Source organism: Danio rerio, chromosome 20, assembly GCF_049306965.1.
Source record: "Danio rerio strain Tuebingen ecotype United States chromosome 20, GRCz12tu, whole genome shotgun sequence".
Taxonomy (NCBI): domain Eukaryota; kingdom Metazoa; phylum Chordata; class Actinopteri; order Cypriniformes; family Danionidae; genus Danio; species Danio rerio.
In genome coordinates, this window is record NC_133195.1 from 44063231 (window position 1) to 44090866 (window position 27636).

The 27636-nt window shown below is 35.8% G+C and overlaps 1 protein-coding gene across 7 annotated transcripts in view; it reads left to right on the forward strand.

Moving 5' to 3' along the window:
- Positions 1-27636, forward strand: part of tbc1d32 (TBC1 domain family, member 32) — a 99014-nt gene that overhangs the window by 27282 nt on the left and 44096 nt on the right. For 4 of the 7 annotated variants that reach the window (XM_073932914.1, XM_073932915.1, XM_009294920.5 and 1 more), the window contains 20 exons: positions 2065-2242; positions 2392-2463; positions 2571-2696; positions 5423-5501; positions 5612-5715; positions 5794-5855; positions 5967-6117; positions 8285-8344; positions 8647-8749; positions 9548-9685; positions 9790-9879; positions 12733-12875; positions 14089-14216; positions 15122-15311; positions 17792-17871; positions 18028-18166; positions 19829-19916; positions 20158-20276; positions 20856-20975; positions 21859-21947. In XM_073932914.1, coding sequence (XP_073789015.1) covers positions 2065-2242; positions 2392-2463; positions 2571-2696; positions 5423-5501; positions 5612-5715; positions 5794-5855; positions 5967-6117; positions 8285-8344; positions 8647-8749; positions 9548-9685; positions 9790-9879; positions 12733-12875; positions 14089-14216; positions 15122-15311; positions 17792-17871; positions 18028-18166; positions 19829-19916; positions 20158-20276; positions 20856-20975; positions 21859-21947 — 2259 coding nt within the window. Of the gene's footprint in view, positions 1-2064; positions 2243-2391; positions 2464-2570; positions 2697-5422; positions 5508-5611; positions 5716-5793; positions 5856-5966; positions 6118-8284; positions 8345-8646; positions 8750-9547; positions 9686-9789; positions 9880-12732; positions 12876-14088; positions 14217-15121; positions 15312-17791; positions 17872-18027; positions 18167-19828; positions 19917-20157; positions 20277-20855; positions 20976-21858; positions 21948-22094; positions 22882-27636 lie in introns of those variants that run through there. The other 3 variants (XM_073932916.1, XM_073932917.1, NM_001100023.1) reach the window with 2 other exon arrangements.

The following is a 27636-nucleotide window of genomic DNA, read 5'->3' on the forward strand; positions in this document are numbered from 1 at the left end:
TATCAATATGACATCTATCAGACATTGGAATTTGTTTGCCATACAGTACCTGACAAATAAATGTCAGTATTTGATGACAATATTGAATTTTGGTCACTTTCCAACACAACCTAAAATTAACCAAATATTAATGGCATTTAATGTCATTATCAGACATCAAAATAACATTGTTCTTGGACACTAGCTAGACCAGGGGTCTCAAACTTAAATTGGTGGGGGGGGGCCATTTCAGTGACTGACAAATCATAGGAGGGCCGTTTTAACATTAAAGTACAGGAAAAAGTGGAAACCTGACATGATTGATGCATCTTTGGACAACAGACAGTTTATATTTCAAGCATTACCTGTCACCAGTAATAATGCAAATCACCACGTTTATCTTGTCACACATCAGCTGCTGAAATATATCTGTGGTTGTTGTGTGTAGGGCTGAGCCTTAGACACACACTCAGTCATTCTTCCACAGAGTATATGCAGTCAAAACCCTATCTTTTTGTTTCTTACATATTGAAGGGGGGGGGGGGGGGGGGGTTAAATTATTATGAAAATACAAAAAAATGATAGGGATAATAATAATTATTCTGTCCCAACCAATTGTATTGTCCCAATAGCGTAAGAACAGCAGAAAGCAGTTTGGGTAACTGAAGTGACTTTACTGGCAGATGTTCTTCTCAATATCTTTCTTATTTTGTAAAACTACAACAAAGAGGGGAAAAGTATGTACATATTCACATTTACTTTAACAAGTTCAACTCAACCAGCAGTACAATTTTTCTTAATAAGCATATAAGGAAAATATATTTAATGAGACCATTTGAATTGAATATTAGCAAAATGATCATATTTGTTACACCACCAGCACAACATGTAAGCCATGAAGAAGTGTTTGTAAAACAAAAAACAACTGATAATTAAACGATCCTTGAATATTTACAAAAATAGAGCTTTAGTAAAAATAGAGCTCTTACAGACATATATTTTGATGTTTAGGGCCTACTCACACTATGCCATCCGTACCTTGGCCAGGCCCGTTTCCCGGATCGATTGAGAAGTGTGAGTGCGCTGAGTCGGGCTCAAGCACGGTTTACTTGGCCGGCCCTGGCCCAGTTGGAAGAGGTGGGCCTGAGCCCGGTTCACTTGGCTTTGGCGCGGTACGTTTGTAGTGTGAGTATAAAACGGGCCAAAGCTTGAAACTGAAAGCGAGATGTGACTTTTAAGGGACTGTTTCATATGAATTTATTAATCATTCTTACTGTTCGGTGAACGCAAACCGCCGTAGCTTATTAAATATGCAAACCCCTCACTGCACGACAGCTGCGCGCCTTCAGCAGACCTCCTTATTCCTGCAGCACGAGGGCTTTAGGATTGTTTATGAGCGCCAAAAGTGGTGGATCTGTTTGGCGAAATATCTGACTGCGTGTCACCGCATCCCTAAGGACTGTTTGGCGAAAAATTTGACTGCATGTCACTGCATATCGAACCAACTGAAACAATATAACTAGAGAAATCTCCACTGTGCTGCTGAGTGACAGCACTTCTCACTGAACAGCACAGCATCGATGACGTAAGCGTGCCCAGGCCCGATTGTGGTGTGAGTGCGGGCGGTCGGGGGAGACGGGAGGGGGGACAAGCGTGCTTTGTCGCGGTTCGAGGCAACTCTACCTAGTGTGAGTATGGCCTAAATCAGCTACAGAATTAAAATGCATGTGTGTTACTCTCAACCATACGCTGAAAAAAAATTTAAACTAATCTGAATGCAGTACTTTAAATGTCGAGTAGGTGGCGGGTCAAGACCACAAGTGGCTGGATGCGAAAAATATATGTTTTGCTAGGCCGAACCTTGTTATATTTTTGACGTCAGTTGTGGGCCAGAGGGAGGATAGCGGGCTGTCAGTTTGAGACCCCTGGGCTAGACATTGAATTTCGGTCACCCAACATCAGGACCTACTGTAAATCTAACCTAATATTAACGTCTTATGATATTGTATGCCTGCTGAGAAGCATCATATTATAATGTGTCACATAGCCTAAATGCAAATCACAAATGTCTGTTTAAATCTGTAGGTATAAACAGATGATGCAAACTCTGAAGCAGACCATGATGATGGTTGTGGAGTCACTAATCAATAAATTTGAGGAAGATCAGATGAAAAGAGAGGAAATGGACCGGAAGATCCAGCACCAGCAGTCAATCAGTCAATACGCTGACAACTGCTCTGACAGTGACTCTTCATTCAATCAGGTTTTTTGTTCTTTACTTTAAATAAGTTACAAGAGCTGATGTGATTTGTTTGACAAGCTTATCACCCTGTCACGCTCAGCTTTTTCACACTATGTACATTCATACCCCGGACTGAATCACTTACTGACGTCTTTGTTTTCCTCACGTAGAGCTATGCATTTATTAAACACGAACAACTGCAAGTCATCGCTGAGAAGCTTGACCCTGGTAGACCGCGAGAGGTGAAAGCTCCTCAGAGACACCCACTTTTCATAGTTGCAGTTGTAAAAAGAGAGAACTGTCATTTTAATTCAGCACAAAGCAGTCATCCTGATCTATTTAATTGCAGGTTCGCTGGGAAGCTTTGCAGTCTCTCTGCCATGCCCCTCCTTCTGATGTTCTGAGCTGTGAAAGCTGGACTGGTCTTCGCAGAAACCTCTCCACAGCACTCACTGACCCAGACCCTGAGCTCAGCGTAAGAGCTAAGTGCTAAATAGGTGCTGACTTTAGTCAGGGCCCCAACAGCAAAACTGATTCCTTTGCTGCTTAATGGGGTAATATACGGGCCATCATTTTCAGCACATTCTAGAGAAGAGATGTCATGTGGAACACAAGGCCATGAACCTTTTTACTAACAGTATTGAACTGCACAGTATGTGGGAGTTTGTTATTGCTACAGTTGGTACTTCAACTATAATAAACCAGAATTTTTACACTTAACTAAAATCATAAAACTAAAAAAAAAGTATTTTATTGCAGCTACATGCAGAGAAATACTGATCATTTAGTTTAACTATTCTTAAGTAAATAACTATAACTAAAATATTAATGAATGAATTAATGAAAATGTATGCAATTTTCTGAAGTCAAACAAAATAAAGCAATTTTTATTAGCAGATATTTAAAGAGCCCCTATTTTGTATTATAAAAGGTCATGTTTTGTGGGTCTCCAATAACAGGCTGATATGCATGCAAGGTCAAAACACGTTCATTGTCTTATAAAATGCATTTATTTTTACGTAATTATCCCTGTAACTCCCATATGATTCCTTCAGCGATTGATTTGTTCCCAAAACTCTCCTTAGCGTGAAGCTTATCTGCACTGATTGGACCGATGACCCAGTCTGTTGTGATTGGTCGACTGCACTCAGCGCGAGACAGAGAGAAATGTCCACCACGGCTATGAAGTAACAGAGTATGTGAGAGCCTGATGCAGGAATGCAATGAAGCAATGCAGTTAAACACTTGCATATTACATTACTCGCTAACCCAAAGTAATAACAACACCACACATTCAGTATTAATTCACACAGAGGCAAAAGTTGAGCTATTTTGTTCATTGACCATGCCGCACATGTGAGGAGCAGCTGATTGTGGCCATAGCAAATGGCAGAGGATCACAAGCTCAAAAACACATTTAAATCAGTAAAGGAAGAAGCACGCATTCTGTTTTCACCATGTTTTTGGACACATTTTGCAAACTACACAAAACGAGGCACCAGTTTTAATTCCACTTACATGTTATGATCTAGAGCAGGGGTCACCAATCTCAGTCCTGGAGGGCCGGTGTCCCTGCAGGATTTAGTTCCAACTTGCCTCAACACACCTGCCTGGATGTTTCAAGTATACCTAGTAAGACCTTGATTAGCTTGTTCAGGTGTGTTTGATTAGGGTTGGAGCTAAAATCTGCAAGACACCGGTTTGGTGACCTCTGATCTAGAGGGAGAAAAAAACTGGTCCGTGTAAACTGTAACAGTTACTGACAATGTCACATACATCTCTGCTGCTCCTTTTTTAAATAACAAACGGCCGACAAATCTCGCTTTGCAGCATAGGTTAAAGTATCAAAAGTCTGAAAAATTACAGGAACAAACACAACACACGGTTGTCTATACTATACTGATGTTGTGAAAATGAACTTTAACCATTTATTCCCTGCAGCTGAATCTCCATTAGTCAGTGTTCGTCATCTTTGAGTCATGATCAGTCCCATAATTCCTCGCACTCAGCTAGTGTCTAAAGGGAAATCACGTTTACATTTTACCGGATCTGGAACTACACATTTGATGATGTACGGTATCGACATCAACATGTTTAAGCAAAAGATCCAAACCCAACTCAATTAATTTGTTTAACTCTGAGTCGACTATTTCGTTAAAGATTCAATAGTTTTTAAACACAGTGCACTTTCAGATTTAACCCTCAGCTGGATGTTTTCATTCACTTAGTACTGTGTTACACACTGCATGGAAGCTTAATTTCAAAAACTCATAATAGGGGCTCTTTAATAATATTTTTAATAATTCCAATTTTAGTTGTAGTTACTTAAGAATAATAGTTCTCCTATTATTTTCCATCCGTCAATTTTTTTTATTGCATGTACATGCTGAGCAATATTGATCATTTAGTTTAATTATTTTAAAATAACTATACTGTAAATAAAATAGGAATTATTCATTTTTTCATTCATTCGTTCATTTTCCTTTAGCTTAGTCTCTTATTTATCAGTTTTCACCAGAGCGGAATGAACTGTCAACTATTCCAGCATATGTTTTATGCAGCAGCTGTCTTCCAGCCGCAACCCAGAACTCGGGGAAAAAAATGAAAGAAAAAATAATTAAGTATTGGCTGATAGGAAATTGCATTTTTTATTTGCCTTCAGAAAGAAGTACTAAAGTGTTGAAGAGATAGTTTACCCAAAAATGAAATGCTGTCTTTAACCAGCTGTCAGTTAAATTAAACCATAGCATAAGGTTATTTTTGAGTTGATTCAACTGGAAAGCCTGCAATGCATTTTGAAAATATCCACAGTATAAGGTTCTTTAAGGTTTGCACCACTTATCTGTACTGTTTATAATCATTCCTGAGGCCTATTATATGATAAGCAGTATTGTAAAGTCAGAACCCTTTAGATGTGTAGCATAACTCCGCTTGCCTTTTTCTGTTTGTTCTTTACAGTCACTGTTGCAATTTTTGGTATAAATAGCTCAATAAAAAGCAGTGTCTTTATAAGTATGTAGCTATTTTTTATATATGACTGAACAAAAAATGCTAAAAGCACAACAGAATAAATCAACCTTAAATCGAAATGTAAAATAAATAAATAAAAAGTTATTCAAAATATTAATAACAACTAAACTTGCATGTCCTTCATATTAAAATAACACTGTTATGAACTTGTCATTCTGCTTTATTTTACAGGATAAAGTTCTTCAGTTTTTTGCAAAAACATTTTCATCCTCTCCATTAAATGTGACTAAGGATATCTACGCTAGCATAGGTAATAGTTTAAGCTATAACAGTACTATGCCATATGTTTTAATATTTAATATGTCTGGAATAAACCACTCTGTCAGTTTGTTTTCATGTTTTGTTAACTTTGCTTTTAAGCAAAAACCTTGGAGGCTCATTTCCTTTACCACAAGTTGAGTTTTCCCAGTGGCACTACTAGTATTGATGCAAACAGACCAGATATGGCCCGTCTCCTCAAACAAGTATGTGGCATTTATTTACTCTTTTATATGAATACATTAAAGCTTGCTTGAATATTTTTTCTTTACGGGTCATTCTAGATGCGATTAATGAATGACTTTCAAAAGGAAGTGACTACGTTTTGGATACGGCATCCTGAGAAGTGAGCTTTCACATTTCAAATTCAATTCGCGAGTATTGCATACTATGTTGTGTATCTTGATTATGTCCAATTACTTTAAAAATAAATGAGTTTTTTTGTCCTGTGCTCTAGGTACATGGAAGAAATCATTGAAAACACCCTGTCTCTTCTCGCTCTGCATTCTGAACAGGGCATGAGCAGTCCCGGCTCAGAGAAATCCCTAGAGCCTATTCACTTAATCTCTCTGCTGGATATCAAAGCCACCTGGTTTAAGAAATGGATGGTGAGCCACATTTTTTTTTTTATCAAAGAATAAATAACCAACACAACACATCAAAACAAACTAAATCTCACACAGACACTATCCTCAAATATTTTGTCTTGCCATAAAACGAGGAATATGTTTTGAAAAACTTTCATACATTTTACATAAAAGTATTGAAATTGATTGTGATAATTGAGGCCTTGAGACGAAGGACCATATAAGTCCATATTTTCTCATTTTGAGTAATACGATTTTTTTCAATTCTATTATGAACATTATGTGACATATTTTTATTTTAATTAAAGATAGACAACAAAAGCTTCTCAATTTATTTCAAGTTTATTATTATTATTATTATTATTATTATTTAAAAACAGAAAATACAGTATAAATTATGTACAATACATAGACCTTCTTACAGTACAGGCAATAACAATCAATTAATAACATTCATTCATTCATTTTCTTGTCGGCTTAGTCCCTTTATTAATCCGGGGTCGCCACAGTGGAATAAACCGCCAACTTATCCAGCAAGTTTTTACGCAGCGGATGCCCTTCCAGCCGCAACCCATCTCTGGGAAACATACACACACACACTTATACACTACGGACAATTTAGCCTACCCAATTCACCTGCACCGCATGTCTTTGGACTGTGGGGGAAACCGGAGTACCTGGAGGAAACCCACGCGAACACTGGGAGAACATGCAAACTCCACACAGAAACACCAACTGAGCCGAGAATCGAACCAGCAACCCAGCGACCTTCTTGCTGTGAGGCGAACGTGCTACCCATTGCGCCACTGCATCGCCGCCAATTAATAACGATAAACAATTAATAAATATAACAATACATACATACAATGCTGACAAACATCATAGCTAAATATTGTCGCTTATTCATAAATATACACAGGTATATGTGCCAGCGCTTCTGTGTATATGCTACTTTAAACTTTTCTCACACTCTGCCATTTCACGTTATAAATAAATATATTAAGAATAAACTCTGATTGCCACAGTTTACACAGGACTGGCGGAAATATGCATTGATCCATTTTATTTTGATAGTTTATCTGTTTTTGTGCTGTTTAGTGGTCCTCAGCGCGTTTTGAGAAAGAGCGAGAGCGAGCTAGCGAGGTCACATCACATATACGGTTCTTCCACTCACCTCTTTCGGTGGATTTTTTTTTTCTGGGTTTTTGTTCTCCTTTTCGATTCAAATATGGTTTCCCAACATCCCTCAAAGCCTTCTTTACTCTGTCCTTCCATTTGTTCATGTTGGCTTTCCTTTTTTTTTGCAGAGGATTTGCCTTTTAATGTCTGAAGCGGACATGACGGCAAGCGGCATTTCCATTCTTTTTAATGGCATGAAGCTATAAAGCTTGAAAGCATGAATCTATTTTAATGTTTAAAATGCAAACTCTTGTTCACGCGAAAATATCCTCAAACTTTTTCTGTATACCAAGTTCACACATACAGTTAATGTCACATGGTTATCTCATTTTAAGTTTTTTTGGACTTATACAGTTGTTTGTCGTACACACTCAATAATACATTTCTGAATTTCTGTGACCCACAATGACCCCCTTCTGTGACCCCTTCTGTTCACTTTTTTAACCTATTATAACACATTCAAGTCGTGTCTCACCCTGGTATATGTATAGAGCACCTTTTGTTGTCAGAAATATGTAGTGTAAAATTATATATGAAGTTTATTCAGTGTCCAAAACATTAGTAAAATATGTGTAGCCTTTTCTTCATATTTGATACAGTTTTGCAGATTTGTTTCAAATGAGCATGTTTGTTTTTATTTACAAAGTATATCTCAGTCAGGGTTGCCAGGTTTTCACAACAGAAGTAGCCCATTGACTATTCAAAACCTGGACAAAGACTTGGCAACACCAATCTCAGTTTTGTAATTAATAACAAAAAGTGTTAAATGCAGTAATTCACAATTTTAACTTTTACTTTCACTCATTACTTGCTGATTAGAGACAATACAGAGTGTAAAACAGAGCTGGAATGCAAAAAATGGTGTGTATACTGTATTTTGAATGGGTCATGAGAGTTAAGCATATTTATATTTTTTTAAACTTGGTAAATATTTTTGCTGTGTTTCTCTATGGTTCTGTTCACTTAAAACTGCTTAAAATCTTTTTCTTTGACTTACTATTTCTTCTAGCATGGTTACTATAGCAGAACTGTTGTCTTAAGACTTCTGGAGAGGAAATACAAGTCTTTGGTGAGATATATTTAACTGTTCCATAGACATTTTAAGCAAAATGATGCTACATTGTCATTGGTTGACTTCACATGACATTATCACATTATTTTATTATTTAATATTCATTATTTTTAGTGACAAATATCTAAAAATGGCATAATTTGTTTTTGGCTTAGTAAATTAAGAACACATTTGCATTTTTTTTTACATGAACCATTCCTTTGAATGAAATGGGTAAAATGAACAGCTTTCACCATGACCGCTAACAACATTATGCATTCAAGTGGTTAATTATGGATTTTCTCAATTCTTTCCTTCAGATTGTTAATGCTCTGCAGCAGTGCATTTATTACTTTGATTCCTGTGATGCATTAAGTGAAGAGACCTTGGAAATGATCCACAGCCTGGAACATCAGCAGATTGGTACGGCTGAACTTTTGCCCAATGTGCACGTGTAGTATCATGCTTTATCTGAAACGTTGGCTTATGTTTTCCCCAGTGTGCTGTTACAGACTGTCCTCTCATGGTCAACTAGTTAGATTATCATTGGCAGAGATAATTCCAAGGGTTTGAGCATTCATACTGAAGAACTTTCCCAGAATTATGGTCCTGTATTGTAGCTAGAAGACTCAAATAGAAAACAAAAAACACCTTCATACATACACAGAGCATTGACTGTTTGCATTATCTTCTGTTGTATACACAAGTCATTGCTACCAGATTTCAGACAAAACCCATACAAAGTTGTCAAACATTCATTACACGGCAGCTCTTTTCAGTAGACGCTTATCTAGTTTCTGTAATCAGACCAAGTTTATGGTTCTTCTATGGAATTGTTCCTTATTTAACATTACTGCTGATTTCAGATGTTTTATATTACCATTGAATCAAATAATCTTATCTTACTTAAGGTCAGAAAACCTCTAAATGTCATTAAAATAATATGTACAAATATTTAGGCTGTGTTTGATTTTTATGTCTTTTTTATATTTATGATTATGCGATTTGGGCATGTAATTTACGAGTTTTGTGAGTCCCAGCGAATAACCCAAGTTAATTTCTTCTCTACTACTTTTTAAATATGCAACCTTTCTGCACTCCGATTTGTTTAAAGATTCAAAGTTATATTTCGATGCTAATTTAGAAACAGGAGGTCACATGCAAATGAATCCATTTGGAGTGTGTTCTGCGAATGAGATGTTCCTGTGTTTTGCCCCTCAGGCCCCGCTGGAAGAACTCTCTACACATCTAAAGAGCTGGAGTTTGTTTACTTCGTTCATTCGCTGTGTGTTCTCGGGAGGCTTGTGATGTACACTAATGGAAGGAAATTTTTTCCTATTAAAGTGAAGAAGCGAAGAGGTAAGCTTAGTGGGGAGAAAACCAACTTAGATAGTGGATGATGTTTGAGAATAACTAATCTGACTCATTAATGGTATACATGTGTAAATTGTTGTCTCTTTCAGATCCGGTGACTTTGACCGACTTAGTCGTGATTCTGATCAATATAATGTACCAACACCCAAAACCATCCTGCGGTGAGACGGCACTTGCAGGTGCGTCATATCACTTCTGTAGTGATATAATCGAATTATCTGCTCAAAAGAAGTTAGTCAGAAAGTCTGAGCTTGTGATTTTTTTTCGATTATGTAGAAGGTGCTAATATGGGTGTGTCAGATTGCATTACTCTATCATGACCAAGGCAACGTTCTATTATGTGTTCCTCTGGTTAATGAACCCGCTCACTTCCTTGGGATTATAAATCTTATCAAGTTCGCTTTCAGTGGTTATACAATATATCGTGTGGAACTGATTATTGACTAAGAAGTTTAAGATGAAAGAGTTCACCAAAAACTTAAACTTGGCATTTTTCTACTCACTCACATGTTGTTCTAAACCTATTTGAGTCTCTTTTAGTGCAAAGTAAAATTATGAAGAACATCGAATGTCCCTTTTGTGTAAAAAATTAATCATTTATTTAATTGCTAGTTGTAAATAGTGTCTGTCAATTTAGCAACATAGAAAGAAAGTCATAGTAATTTAGAGTAAATTGTTAATAATTCTCATATTTGGGAGAACCAGGTAGTGTAAATTATAAAACACAATCTGAAGCATATTACATGTTTTAAAGTTGATCATGAACTATATTTACAAATGGGGCAAATTAGTGTTGGACTACAATTCCATAAAAGCACTGAATCTGATGGTAGTAGAAAGTTTTATGGGTAATAGCCATGCTGGTATAAGTTTCTGATGGATTGATAACCTTGGATAAAAATATCACAGTTTTACAATATCACGGTATTGTGATTACTCCTCTAAAATAAGTTTGTTTTTTAAATGTCTGGTTAAAAAAACTTTTTAAACATGTCAACATGTAAACATGTCAGGCTAAATGAATAAAATAAATCATTGACTTCCACACTCTTCATTAGTTTCAAAAACAAAGATTTCTTAGAAATTCTTAGATTTCACAGAACACATTAAAAAAACACATAAAAAACTTACATATACCTTAGGAATGGAATAGCAGAACATTTAGCCGTTTTAAACTTTTTTTTACTTTTCCAAACTGCAGTAAACCTTGAAACCAGTTACCATCCCATGCCTGATGGGTAGCGTTTTTTTTTTTTTCTTTCTTTTTTACTTAAAATGCCCAAATAAAAGAACACAAGTCATATTCATAATAACAAACACATTCTACCAAGAGCAGTGTGATTAAACATAATGTGGCTTGGGAGATGTTTATAAATTGCACCTTTTTTTGTCACTTAAAAAAAATGAACATGTGGAGAAAATCCAGATTTTGTTTTGTAGGTGCTGAATAATGATTGATTTGTTTCTTATCTACCACAAAATTAGTAAATCTAACTGCATTATTCATTTAAAAAAAAACTCCCATAAATGGAGCATCTAAAAGGCAAACTCCTCCAACTAAAAAAGGTCAACTTTAAATGTCCATTCCTTTTCTATACTGAAATTTTAAAGGGGTGATCCACTGTGTGTTTTTAAGGCTTGGTTGTGTTTATAAGATGCAAAGCAATGTGTGCTCATGCTTCATTTATAGAAAATTATGTTGTTTTTCCATATATCTTACTTCGATTATATACAGCTACTCGGCTAACATGAAAATGACTGTCATATTTCATAGTTCCTCCGAAAGTCCTGCCCTCAAGAGGCTCTGATTGGTCATAATGTGCTGTGATTTGCGGATCAGCTCTATGTCAATAGTCCTGTCCCTACAAGCACGCACTTTTGCACTGTGAAAACAGTAGCTGAATTAGACAGAAAATGAAGAGCACACAGTTGAACCTCACGCCTGCTCTCTAAAATAAAATCTGACAAGTGTCTTTCACATATATTCAGAATAAGCATGTGTAAGTAATATAAAATGTTCACATATCTTTTGCGAGTTTGTTAATTGAGATGTAGAACGCAGGGAAAGTTGCCACATAGAGAGACACTGCAGCGCTGCTGGAGATTGTGGGTGTTTACAGCAGTTTGACTGATAAATATGAATTTGTAGCTAAATTTTTAATGGTGCCAAACAGCCATTTGAACATTTACCATTGTTTATGTCCTCGCTACAACATACCGTTAATGCTAGAAACTGTGCCTGTAATTAATCAATTTTAACAAATAAAAATACTTACAGGTTGTGGATCACAATTCATAGCTTCCTCAATTGGAGGAGTTTTAGCCGAATCCAGCACTGAACTGAGAGAGAAACTGGAAGTTCTCCTTTGTCAAATGCTAGAGCAATATCTTTTTTTTATAATTCTCTGGAACATAATTAAAATTAAATTGTAAGCACTTTTCTCTTTGTATCATGTCCTTTAAAAGCCCAAATACAGAAACAGAGCAAACTTTGTGGAAATGTAGCAGTGTTTGGATGGCATTTTAGCTTTCACTGCTATAACATTACAGTGCCTTTGGCCATGCCCTTTTGCTGCGTATATGCGTGTGGTGAGTACATTAACCTGAAATGCTTGTGATCTCACTAGCCTGGTTGTAGTTTTTTGTAGTCCCCAAATTAATTCGCTGTAGGCTTTGCTAATCTAACTATGTAAAAGCCAATGTCTCTCTTTGCATTGAACTTTGAGCGTATTACATCAGAGATGTTGTTTATGTTCACATTAAACATCAACTAAAGTTTAAAATATGATATCGTAATGGACCACCCCTTTAATGCAACCACCAAAAGAGGGTTTAAACTAGTGCAAACTGTTAGTAAAGTTTTGCACTGAAACTTTTTTTTACCCTCATTGGACCTTCAGTGCTGCACTTCAAATCATTCATTAAATGAGCACAGCTGTAATACCGAAGACCAAAAAACAACCAAGTTGTCTTGAACATCCTAATAAGTTATCGGATGGGTGTGTATGTCTGTGTTTGTTTGTATTCTCCAGACACCATGTCCCCCACTAATCTTGTGATGGAGGTGTTAAGGACCCTGTGTGACCGCACTGAGTGTGCTGTGGAGTGTCTTTACCAAATCCCTGTTATTGAGACTCTGCTGGCTCCTCTTATCACTCTGCTCACAGGAAAGCTGGTCAGCACAACATGAACACTCCCATCAGCACATATGTAATCAAGTGTCTAGACATAGCTATGAAATGTGAAAGCTGTTTTACACTTCAGAGTCTTTTTTGTTTGTTTGTTTTGTCACTTTTTGTGATTGTCAACATTCATTTGAATAATCTCACTCAGAATAGAAAATATACAGTAGTTTCTTATTACTGAATAGGCATTGATATGTTAATGTGGGTATTTTGTATTTATTTAAAAAAGAAAATATGTAGCTGTATAGTAGTCAAGATTTGAAGTGGATCAAAACCTTTCATCAAAGTTTCCCTAAAACTACTGAACAAAACCCATTCTTGCTTCAGGGCAATTTTGATAAACTTTTGAATCCACTTCAGGTGTTGTTGACTGCTGTGTTCTACTGTTTGTAGAACCATGACAACTTATCTCTTAACATTTTTTGGCTGCATCATTGCTATTTTGTATAATTAACATGAATAAACAACCATTTAGAAGTTTGCACAAAGTAAGATTTGTTTTTTGAATTGTTTTTTGTGCTAACCAAGGTTTTGTTTTGGGACTGGAATTAAAATAAAATAAAATAAGCTTTTTCGTGAAATATTGATAAAATTTAAATTACTGTTATTTTAATGTGTTTAAATTGTACTTTTTAAAGGCAAAGATGAATTTTGAGACATATATATTTTAATACTAGTGCTGAAAGCAATTTATGCTGTCACTTTTGGTCAGTTTAATGTATTCTTCCTTTAAAGTCCTTATTTAAAAGTATTTCCATGATATAACTTTTTTATTATGGATATCAATTGTATGCCCTATGCAACGATAGATAGATAGATAGATAGATAGATAGATAGATAGATAGATAGATAGATAGATAGATAGATAGATAGATAGATAGATAGATAGATAGCGATAGATAGCGATAGATATGGGTAGATAAATATGGATGGATGTGTGTCTTTTGTGCAAAAAGAGAACCAAAGATTTTATGCAGTACTGACAGTAGGACTTTGGAGATTGAACATATCATCAAGATGCTGTTTCCATTATGTATCATTGCAACAAAGTAAAATTCAAATCCTTAATCCAAATCCTGCTAATTCAAATCCTAAATTACAACCGTAACCTTTGATATAACATCTGATCAGAGACCTCATCTGCTGCATTTTATATGCATTATATGTTCACCCGGAGCATTTTCAATTTGTCTTTTGTTACAGCCAAAATTAAATTCCATGGAAAGTGCCCTGACTCACACAGCAGACACGCTGGCGAGGATTGCTACCACAGAACGAGGTTTATCACTCCTACTTTATGACAGAAATCTCGTCTCGGCCGAGGGTGAAAGGTAAGTAAATCTAATTTTGCTATCAGGTTACATTCATTATTTCTTCTTTCAGCTAGTGTCGTGTTGAGCTCGTCGGCACTTGTGCCACATGTATCATCAACATGCATGGGATGAAAGGAAGCACTTCTTAATAAAAGAAAGGACCCTTTGACACCTGCGACTTGAGTGAGATGAGTTACTATGTGAAAGAAACAAAAAATGAATGCCATTATTGGGAAAAAAGCAGTCTGGTTACCCAGGGCATGTTCTTAACCTACATGCAATGCCATCGTTCAATTTGCCACAGTAAAAGAAAAATAATAAGTGCTTTAACATGTGCATTTTTTAGTTTAATCTTTGACGTAATCTCAACTGAAAATGAAGAGAGGGTGGGATATATAGAATATTCAGATTCAATTCAGATTTATTTCTATAGTGCTTTTTTCAGTTCAGTGTGGTTTAATTTTCACTGCTGAAAGTCTAAACACTTTAGAGCAAATGCACCAATGCTCAGCTCCACACCAAGCAAGCCAGTGGCGACATTGTTGAGAAGCAAAACTTCACCAATTGATGAAAGTAAACCACGATCATTCCTCCTCTGGGCAAGCTTCTTATGCAGAGCTGCAGTCTAGGTGCTCAGGGCTAGAGAACAATGGATGTCCATCGTGGGGAAGCTGCAGGTGTTTGGATGTTTATATCAGATTTATATTTTCTAAATGCAAATTTTTTCACTTCTTTGGAGCACACTAGCTCATAGATATCCTTAGACCTAACAGACTAAAACTAACATCTAAATCATGTAATTTTAATTTCACGGGACCTTTAAAAACACCTAAAGTTGGCCTTTCTAAATTAACAATTACAGATCCATTAAGAATCTAATTAGAATAATACAGTGCTAATATTCTGGATTCTTATTTTCACAGCATTTCAGCAGCACATCTAATAGTGCAGTTTACCCAGAAGCTGTTGGCAAAGGAGCTGCAAGTGGAGAATTCTTCTAGCATGAGCGGGGCCTTCATCTTCGTCTGTCGGCAGATGTACAACACCTGCGAGGGCCTGCAAGTTCTGCGGCCATACAGCCTGCATGAGTGCATTGCTCAAGCCTGGAGAACGGTGAACTTTATACAACTTTATGCCCTTATTAGTTTCGTTTAAACTAATTTAGCTTCATCCAAACTTACAGTGCAATAATTACTGAGATAGGCTTGCTGATTTTAAATGCAGTTAACAGTGATGCCCTTATATTCTTTCAGGCCCTGATTTTTTTATCATTTACATGTTATACACATGAAACTATATGCTCCGTGTAAATTAAATATAATCCTATGACACGGAAAAGGACCCCCCCTTTAGAGTATGTTATATTTTCATGTTGTTGTTGTTGTTGTTGTTTTATTGGGTCAGTGACAGAATTTTGGGAACTATGATAGTTAACCTTTAAACCATAGATAAAATATTTCATGTTGTCTGTCATTGTTGTAATGATTTACAAAAAGACATGTATCTTTTATTACTCACCAACTGGAAGATATTGACTGATGATTTTATGTCTGGGAATCTGATCACTCCTAGTCTTGTACTGACTAATACATTACCGTTAAAAAGTTTTGAGTCAGTAAGATTTAAAATTAATCTTTAAAAAAAAATTTTAACCTACTTTTTTTTGCAGGTGTTATGCCACGTCACATAGTCCATCAAAAATCTAAAATGCGGATTTGTTGATCCATAAACATTTATTTTTCAGTTTTATTTTGTTGAAACAATGATTCATGTTGTTCAGGATGCCTTGATAATTCGACATTTAAAAACAGGGTTTATTTTAACAGTGTTATTGTGAAATTGATTTTTTTTTCAACACTTTAAAATGTCTTTACCTACACTTCTGATGAACTTAATGTGACCTTGATATGATATATGAATGTACTGTAAAACAAACAAACACAAATTACTGACACAAAACTTTTAAATTGTACTGGCGCGTATTTAAAAGAACATCCATGGTAAAAACTTCATTTTGATTTAGCCTGACTAACTTAATTTGTGTCAAGAAAATGTTAAATGAGCAATATCACTCGAGTAGCAGTGCAATATGGCTGTGTATCAGCACTGGTGGGAGGTGTGGGTGTCCCACCAGTGACGATATACAGCCATATTGCAGTGCTAAGAGTGAAACATTGCATTTATACAACTGTTCAATGGCATAATCGTGTATATAAAAAAAAACAAAATCAAACACAGAGAGTCTAAAAACTCTTTTGTATGAGGATATACTTTCCCCATTACTTCACATTTGCAGCTGACGTCAGAACAGTAGAAACCGTTGCTCATTTACACACATCACTTTAGAGCTAGTATTTGAATGATTCTCTAGCGTAATGTCTAAAGTGATGACAAAACAGGTGATTTTGCTCACATTTTAAGATTATAAGGCTGAACGGCATGAAATGCCATCAGTCTACAGAGATTTCTCAGTGTTTTTTTGTTGCACTCAGGAGATCACAATAATTAACCCCTGAAAAAGCCAAAGCAGCGCAAACACTACCAGATTGCTATTGTGTTTGCGATAAGGAAAAATACAAAACGCATGCAAGCATTTATTCTTTCCTTTTTTTTTAAATGAACTAGTCTGCAGTAACAACAACAGGAGACGCATTAGAAACAAACCGATGGCCAACCAAAAAGTAACTCAAGGCTCTACAAAAAGTGGCCAACACAACATACATACATTCCTGATAGAGGGAGATCGACTTCAAATGTCACTCACTTGTTTTATAATGATTTGGTCAGCTGTAGTTTTTCTCTTCTAAGGTCTTATTATGCGGTCTGTCACCATCTTGTGGATGGACAATGTCTACTGTCTTTGCCTTGCTCAATGACAGGCTGATGGCGATTTATATAAATATTCAAAATAGGCACTATGCTTATATATAAACTGCATAGTTACAATCTAAACAACTACATTCTTGCCTAAAAAAGCTTTAAAGGTATATTATGTTGTCCAACAGCTGATATATTTGTCAAGCTGTAGTGAGTGTATTGATCCTCAGTCACTTTTATGTGGGTGGAGAAATACACGAGTAGAAGCTGTACGATTTCTGATATTGCAGAATATCGCACTGCTATCAGCCAATAAGATTCGAGACCAGACAGAACTGTTGTATGAAATTTATTATCAGTATACTGATATATAATTTCACTAAACATGTTCTGCCTCTTTACCAAATCATGAAGTTATTTAATATCATTCTTATCACAATCAAAATCCGACCTCAATTTTTGTTTTTACTTATTCTGGATGGTAGCTTTACAGCCTGCAGTGACTTTTCCCCAAGCAAAACAGTATTAATGTTGGAAGAACTGCTGAACGTCCATTCTCTGAGCTTTGTGAAGAGGATTTATAGAATACAGAAGCAGCTGTAAAGTGCTGCACTGTCAGTAATGAAACCTCCCGGGGACTTCCCTGCCTTTATAAAGAAGGCTTCGACCGGCGTGAGGAATCAGCATTGCACTCAACGTGTCGTCTCATTATTTAGCCGAAGGGTTTGAACGGCATGTTGCAGTCCAGCATAACAACGAATTTTCTTCCCCCGCAGACAAGCTCAATGTCGGAAAGAGTTCCCACTCCTGTTCCTGGAGCTCCCCCAGCACTGGCGTCCCAGGAGCTGCAGAGCGTGTGAGTATCTCTCCATCACACTCTCCTGTTTCGACGCAAGCTGTTTTTTTCTGCATTGAACTCGAGCTAGGTCTGCCAGTTGCTTTTTATAGAAGGGAATCAACAAGAATGAGATAATTAGCTTTCTAGCTGAATCGTTTTATTCTGGTTGTGCAGGGTGGCCTGGGAAGAGATGCTGTTAGACAACCTGTTGAATTTCGCAGCCACACCAAAAGGACTTTTGCTTCTTCAACAGACCGGGGCCATTAATGAGTGTGTCACTTACATGTTTTCAAGATTCACCAAGAAACTGCAGGTAATGTAATCAGATGCCACTTTCAAGAGTTGTAAGCTAACAAGACCGTTAGTGGCTCTTAAATTAAACAGTAGGTACAACCAAAATGAAAATTCTGCCATTATTTACTTGCCCTGAAATTATTTCCTTCTACTGTGAAACACAGGAGATATTTTGAGGAATATTGGTGGGTTTCAGTTCCATTGTATGGACAGAAAATACAGTAGGAATCAGTGCCAACTAAAAATTTTCACCATAATTGTTCAAAATTTTAGCTTTTGTGCTATTTTTTTGGTTATTTTATATTGCTTTTGTTTTGTTTTTTTGATCCAACAATATTACTCAAAGTATGGTCATGTAAAGTTAACAATGTGATATAATATTTATTTCTTTCATTTTCTTTGAGCTTAGTCTTTGATTTATTAGAGATCACCACAGCAGAATGTTTAGTAGCTGATGCCCTTCCTGACACAACCCATTACTAGGAACATAACATAACATAACATAACATAACATAACATAACATAACATAACATAACATAACACAACATAAAATAACATAACATAACATAACACAACATAAAATAACATAACATAACATAACATAAAATAATATAACATAACATATAACATAACATAACATAATATACAATGGACAATATTAGACAGTGTTATTTTAGTTTTATTGAAAAACTGTTGAATTGAATCAGCAAAAAGGGGAGACAAATGTCATTTGCTTTCCATTTATAGAAAGATATTACTGCAAAAACCATTGGTTTTAACAAACAGAACTTAGAACCTGTAATTTTAACAAAAATTAATAAATAACCAGCTTATAAAAAGAAAACAAATTAAATACGAAAAATTATCTTTGCTACTTTTGCTGATAATGCTAAATATAGAAATCTAACATCGTGTACAACATATTTATTTTCAATTAGTGATTTAACAATTTACACAAAACTTCATGTTTCATTATAGATGTATCATTGTTGTCGTCACCCATTGGTTACACAATGCAATGAATGCAGCGTTTAGAAGGATTAATAAACATATGCAAATCATTATCATTTATCGTTCATGTTGCGCGGGTTTAAATTGAGATCACAATCTTTCAATGTTTAATTGTGCAGCTTTGCACTAAATGCATTAATGCAGGCTAAACAAACAGTGACAAAAACACCTTTAATACCCTATGAAAGCATTTAGGTAGGTCCCACCACAACTTCTTCCGTCATTATATTTTACAGGGAAGCTAAAATGCTTTTATACACATGATTTGAATCATGCGGCAGGTGATCTCTCTGCAATTGTTATAAATGTTGGATTAACCTACAAGTTTAAAAAAGTTAATAATCCACAGGTCACATGCATTCTGATCTGCGGGTTGTAATCCGTACTGATCACGGATCAACTGTGATCCTTTACACCCCTAATTTTAAGGTTGAATATTGTTATTGTAATTTTAATGAACTTTCTTGTAAGTTGTTGCTTTTTATAAATATTCTTTATGATAATGGTATTTTATATATATATATATATACAATTACCATTGTGGGGTGGAATGAAGCCAGTGATGTGAGAATTGCAATCAATTACTAGTGGAAGGTGCTAGACATTACGTACTTGTAGACACAGTAAACTGATCTATGTGTATTTTCTCTGTTCTTTTCCCCATCTCAGGTCAGCAGATGTGAGAAGTTTGGTTATGGTGTTATGGTGACACAAGTGGCCACTACAGCCCCTGGAATTGTGGCCTTGCAAAGCTCAGGTAGCTAGAACTCTTTATTTATCACCAATTAAATGTACATTACGAACATTTTCCATGTTTCATTGTCCTAAAAGTTTCAGGTAGCAAAGGTTTTGTTAATGTGCTGCTGGATGTGTTTTACATGGTTAGTGTTTGATTAAGGAGGTTTATGACTTTAGTCAGATCGCATTACTCAATGTTGAAGGAAATGTTTTAACACGGAAATTTGATTAAACTAGTTAAACTTTGATTGGATTTACAGGATTTGTCCAGACAATTGTGGTGGAGCTGTGGTCAGCCTTGGAATGTGGACGAGAGGATGTAAGGGTGGTCCATCCAAAATCTACTCCAATGGACCCAATTGACAGGAGCTGCCTCAAGGTTCTATGATTAAATCATAAAAACTGCATTCACAGTCCATTTATATGGTTTAGGGTGCCATTGAATAAAAATCTGGAAATACCTCAGCATAGCTGAATGATCAGAATCATACCGTGAGTTCCAAACACCATTGTTTCCTCATTCTCATGCAAATTTTGTAAGTGTAAATTCCCACTGATTTAGTGCTCACACCTAAACAACATAGTTCTGATTTAACACATTGTATGCATTCTATGGCACCTTTATCATTATCCAGTTGCAGGATATTACATTTGATAAAAGATAATGATACAGACCATTTTATGATAAATAATCCAATAAAAAACAAGCATAATGAAATAGGGGGTTTTATATATATATATATATATATATATATATATATATATATATATATATATATATATATATATATATATATATATATATATATATATATATATATATATATAATGTGTGTTTGTGTGTGTGTGTGTGTGTGTGTGTGTGTGTGTGTGTAGTTGTTAAGAGCTGGTAGTTTAAAAATACCAACAAGAAAGTGGCTATGAGTGAACTTCACAGTTTTTTTGTGTCTGTGTGCAGTCCTTCCTGTCTCTAGTGAATCTGCTTTCTTCACCTCACGCTGTGTGGGAGCTTCTGGGACATCGAGCACTTCCTAACAAGACGGAGTACAATCTGAGAGAGATGGCCACATCCGTTTTAGTGAGTGCAAGAGATTGGATGACCTGCTTTCCTAACCCAGACTTGCCTATACGTGTTTAGTCTTAGCCGCCCACAGCTGTCTCTGTTTACCTGACTGCCTGATGCATAGTGTTCACGGAACTAACTTTTCTCAGTAGTAAACTATTTTAAAAAACAAATATGATAGGTTCCACCGAAATTTAAGGGAAGAATCGGATCATGACTGGAGTAATGAATGGTAAAAAATTAACTGTTGGCATTACATTAAAAGATAAAAATTTTAGATGCATTAAAATAGATAGATAGATAGATAGACAGACAGACAGACAGACAGACAGACAGATAGACAGAGATAGATAGATAGATAGATAGATAGATAGATAGATAGATAGATAGATAGATAGATAGATAGATAGATAGATAGATAGATAGATAGATAGATAGATAGATAGATAGATAGATAGATAGATAAACTGTGATCACAAGAATCTCACATCAGTCATGATTTTGAATTTGTTAGTTTGTAATTACACCCTCTATTTTCTTGTGTTTTCAGATAGATAAAATTGTAAAATGAACGACATATAGACAGAAATATACATTTACAGACAGACAGAAAATTATTAAATTAATGATAAACTGACATAGATTGATTGCTTGATTGATTGATTACATAATTTTGACTTAGAGCTGTACCTGTTTCTTTAGCAATACTATTTCTTAGCAAAAATATTAAATATGATATAATTTCCCAGATTCTCTTGCATTGCAGTTCAGATCATGATCATTTGAGGGCAGAGTTTGACCGACAATGTACCAGCCATCTTAGAACCCACTGTGGCCTTGTGTGTCACATTTACTTTGAAATTATGCATGTTTGATAATCACTTGCTCTTCCCGTCAGGACCTGATGGACCGTCTCATCATTATTAACTCTGACGCGAAGATTCACTCTCTTTTCAACTATGAACAGTCCCACACGTTTGGCCTGAGGTAAGATCAATAGTTCAGTCCTCTCTACCAGTAAATGGACAGGAAGAGCGCAGAAGTGATAGAGGGTCCTTATAGAGGTTTATTATCTGATTAGCCTTTTTTTTCTCCATTCATTCTTCTCTGGGGATCAATGGCTGATTGATTCAGCTCTTTGTGTTCTCTGGGCTATGATTATCCTGAATTAATACCAGACAGTGTGATACCAGGATATGAAAGAGTTCTAGGGCTCTCAAAGGAAGCAGAAATGACTGGTGTAATCCACCTACTTATTAAAAAGGAACACTTTTGATGCATTTGGTCCACATAAATCAATAAATGATGATAGCTTAAAAATAAATGATGTGTTTTCTTAAATCAGCTTCATGAATTAAAGTTTGTTCAGCCCTTGAGATCACTTACTCGAGGCTAAGATCACATTTACATAGATACACAGTGCTGTGCCAATTATTTCCCCCACCAGTGGCATTTATATTAAAAACGATTATGTCAGTATATTAATTATGAATATATCCTACTGTAACACTCCATGACAGATTTGAATTTTAAAATTGAGATAGTAATACACATTATGTTGCAATATTAGCTATGTTTTCATCCAAGTATGCAAATTAAACAAAACTGCAATATCGCATATGGGCCAGACGTTTTTTTTTTTTTTTTTTTTTGCTGTTTCTGCAAAGTTTTGGTAAAAATCTGTGGATTTCTGCTAAATTATTTTTGGAGTATCATAACTAAAACCTTAATATGTGAAATAAAATAATATCTTTTAAACTTTTATTTAATGTTTAAAATGCAAATCAAATTAGATTCACTTTATTTGGTAAACAAAGCAAGTATCATCTAAAACATCTACTAAAAGACAGAAAATATTACTGTACAAACTGCATTGTACATAAATCAGATGAACATTTTCATGTAAGTCAACAATATTACTGTAATTAATAAAAAAAAAACTGAATAAATATACATGTACACATATTTACTCAAGTCAATAAACAGAATTAGTCGTGGGCTAAAAATGTCCACGGCGCCCAGCCACGACTTAGGACACTGCTCATATTTCTTCCGTGCCACAGAGCGCCATCAGATTAGTTTCATTTTAAATAGCATGTGAATGTGCGCGTCTGGTGTGCGATACTTTCAACTGTCATGTGAGTGCCTTGTCATGGGGCATCCGGTCTGTGACGCCCTTAAGGGTGCTTTCACACTTGGTTCAATTGCCTGGACCATACCCAAGTTTGATTGCCCCCCCTTGCCACTTTCTCATATGGTTTGTGTTCACACTGTCTTTTTTTTTCTTCTGAATCCCGGTTCGCTTGCGTCATCAAGCTGTTGTTTTGTATATGGCTGTTGCTAGGTGACAGTGACGAAAGCAAAGCGCCAAAATAGAAAGACTTCCGCACATCCTGGTCGATTTGCTTTTACTGAATCATTTAGTTTCGGACATACAGAAAGCGACTCGCGTCCATCTGCCGCAAAAAAAAATAGTATGAACATTCAGAACATCACACAGTGTCTGCAGAAGCCGTTTTTGGAGGAGACAAGCAGACATCACTGTGTATCACTGTGTTTTCCCTGGCTCAGTCCCGCTTGTCACCAAGGTACAATATTTGACACACACACACACACACGAAGGAACGTTATGAAAACGATAGTTTGTTGTACAGTTGTCGGTTACTTCCAATATTTGGTACGATTGCATACTAGAAGTGAACTGTACCAGAGTTCGCTTGAACCGTACCCCAGACTACCTCTTTCAGGCGGACTCGGGTGCGGTTCAAGGGTGCACACCCAAGCTCAGAAAACACGGTCACACTATCTAAACGTACCATACTATGACGTCACACAAACCCGGGTGTGGACCAAAAGTGCTAGTGTGAAAGCAACCTAACAGAATAAAAAAGGAATTTACTGCAATAAGAGAAGCTGCATGTATTTTTTCTTTATTTAATAAATGACTTGCGCCTCAGAAGATGGTATGCCGATGCGCAATGAATGCGTGGTGGTGTTTGAAGGCATGAGATGCGTAGCACACATGCTCTTGACTTTTATGAAGGTCATTAAACATATAATAACACTAATACTGAAATTGTTAAGGCATTTTAGAATTACCAAAACTATATTTCAAGTGTTTTACAGTGTACTCAGCCTGCTGGTTTGTCTATTCACACACATTTTTACCGTCACATGATCTTTTATAATAGGGGTGTGTGTGTGTGTGTGTGTGTGTGTGTGTGTGTGTGTGTGTGTGTGTGTGTGTGTGTGTGTGTGTGTGTGTGTGTGTGTGTGTGTGTGTGTGTGTGTGTGTGTGTGTGTATATCAGGTGTATATATGTGTGTGTGTGTGTGTGTGTGTATATCAGGTGTATATATGTATGCATGTATGTATGTATGTGTGTGTGTGTGTGTGTGTTATTGAATTATTTTAATAATTTGGAATTTGCCCAGAGAAGATTCAAGATTTTAAAAACGAAAGTCTTTCTAGAAACACAGTTGGACGATGAATTAAAATAACAAATCTTCTCTGGGCAAATTACACTTGCAACACTCGTCCTTTATAAATTCTTCTGTGCGATTAGCTGGGCTACATCATAACTAGCCAGCGTAGAATTTTCTTGCACTTTATTAGCACGAAAAAAAAAAAACTGCTGTTGTTAAGCCAGCTGCTATTTGTTTTACTTTTTGATCTCGTTCGGCACCAGTGTAAGAGCTGAAGGCTTGATGTTTTGTTTTATAATGTCTTTTAATATTATATTCCTTTATTACTGCAACTGATTCCTGGCAAATTAAACAGACACATATTCCACTGACCTCTGTGAAGAAATATTCTTTGCCCCATCGTGACTGAAATTTCCTGCACTCACTGTTGATTTTCCTTTTTCTTGCTTGTGCCATGGCTCGCCAAAACGTGATTATGAATTATGTTTCTTTCAGTTTGTTCGGTTCGTTTTACTTCATAACAGGAACTGCTGCCTAATTGAAGGCATGTAATGGCGACACCCGGTGGTTATTTATTGAATTAGGTTCATTTTTGTATGGCAGGCCGGATTTTATCAATATTCATAAAAAGCCTCGCAGGCCGCCACAAAACTGATTGCGGGCCGCAGATGCCTTGCAGGCCGTAGTTTGGACACCCCTGTCTTATAACTAAATCCCATAACTTTTTTAATGCACATACTGGAATTTTTTCAGTAAAAGTGTTTCCATCATGGTTTATGCACATTATTTATCATCAAATAAAACATTTATCCTACTTAGTTATGCACATCTGTTATTTTTGCACATTTTCAAAATGTATGCCCATCTTGTTGTTTCCATCAACCGCTTTTATGCGTATATCCAAATGGATATGCGCATAAAGTCTATAGAAGTGCAGTTAATAAGGGGTTTAGAAATGCAGCTAATGTCAGGAACAGCCCCACAGTATAAATTTATTGTAGAATATAAGAAACATTTTATACAGGCCACGAAATGTTTCGTTGTTTAAGAAAAAAAATGTTTTAGTGGTTTCGTTTGGCAGTCTATAATTCACAGCACAAAACTCACTATGCACAAACCATGTTTGAGCTCACTGCAAGTGAACTATTTATTTGATCCTGTTTTATCTTTTGTTGTTTTATTGATGTTTTTCATAGATGAGATGTCAAAACAATCATTCCATGTTGGCATCGGCTTAATTAGGCAACTGCCAAAACACTGTAGAGGTCAATTGGATGTACAATCCAAACATAAAAATATAGAGAGCTTTTTCCCTCTACCCCATTTAACTTTTCTTAATCATGCGATACATTAGAAAATGGTTAATTATCGAAAATTATTTGGCTTTTTCAGTTGGCAACCTCTGCAATGCAGTATGACTTTTTCTAATAGAGAAAGATTTGGTTGTCTATTTGAGCGTTAAACATTTTATAGACGTGGAAAAAGTATTGAGCAGTTATTTTAATCCACAATGTGATGCATGGCAGCTAAGATCTAGGGCTGAAGTCTCAATTTTGAATGAGATTGTAAATAATATTCTGTCTACCTTTTGTGTTTCTGCTGTGTTTGTGTTATTCCGCCTGAATCTAAATCTTTATATGGCATTTTGCCTCGGTGCAGAGAACGTTGCCTTTGGCAATCTGAAGATCGATTGTTATGATGAAACCAAGAGCTGTTTATTTGATGCTGTCATGTAAGTTTTGTTGTCTTCCCTTTAATAGAGTTGAGATGGAAAAAGTGAGATCTGCGTATTTTGGTAAATAAACATAAAAATATAATAATTACCCAGCTTAGCTGGAATTATACTGCATTAATAGGGTGGATAAAAACATTGTTTGCACACTTAAAAGTTGACACTAAAAATATTACATTTATGTATTTATTCAAAACAAGAAGCAAAGAAATTAATCAAAGTGACAATAGCAGTCTTAGGCCCAATCCCAAATTTATTTTTGTACCCTTACCCCTTTCTATTTCCCCTTGGCCCTTGAAACAGTGTGAAGAGGAAGGGCTTCAAAATTAGCCCCTAAGAAATGGGACAGCACTACAGAACCTGCACACGTCATCATATGTAATCTTTTGTAATTAATTCATTAATTTAGATTGTCTGGGATGATCAAGTATTTTTCTTTGCACAGATTCACTATCTGTGTAAAATATAATACATTACACCAATATATAATTACAAAAGAGCAAAGATAAAAGTAAAGTAAACAGTGCTTTGGTTTTCTGGGGAGTCAAACAGTATTAAAAATACAGCAATTAAACAATTAAATGTCAAATAATAAGGTCATAATTTTATAAATAGTTTAAAACCTATAATACTTATTAATATTGTTATATTTTAATATTTAATAAATAATCTAATTCCTCATTATGACATACTCTGCAATATCGATTCTCAAACTATAAACTGTTCAGCCCTAGTGTGTGTGTGCGTGCATGTGCATTGTTTTGAGAGTTTGAAAGAAGTGTGTTTTCAGTTGCTTCTCAGAAGATATGATGACTTCAGCAGTTTTCTTGGAAGTTGACATCTAATTCCACCAGAAAGGGTAAAGGTTTTAGTGAGTGATGTTTTGCCTTGTTGTGTAGGAACAGTAAATTGTCACTGATTTAGTGACCTGAGCTGGCAGGAGGGAGCATACATTTGTAGTAGTGGTTTAAGTTAGAAAGGAGATTTTCTAGTGGTAGTCTTTAAAGACTTTGAATTGGATTTTGGCCATAATTAGTTGCTAGTGGAGTGAGATCAGACAGAGATTATTCATAGATATTTACATTAGATGTCGCCTACCCTGTTGTCTATTGGAAGGAAAACGTCAATAGAGCCGCCATTTTTGTACAGGGTAGCGCTCCTTTGAAAAGAATGTGGGACCAAGCTGCAGTGGAGGACTGGCCATCCAGAGCCAGAGATATATACACATATATATCTATGATCTGGAGTTTTCCCGGTAATCAGTATACAAATATTTTTTTAAATTACGAAAATTATAATTTTACATCACTCTTCTACATCGATGGATAATTGATTGCACGGGTATTGTTTGTGTGCATGGAAATGTATTATCCCCCTTCCTGTTAAATTTGATCTAATCCGTGTCCTGAAACACACCCCCTCTTCTTCTTTCACTTCTAATTCTAATGGAGGGAGTGATTTGTTTGGTAAAGAATCTCCATTATGAACGAGTCGTTCACTTAGCCAACAATAATATAAG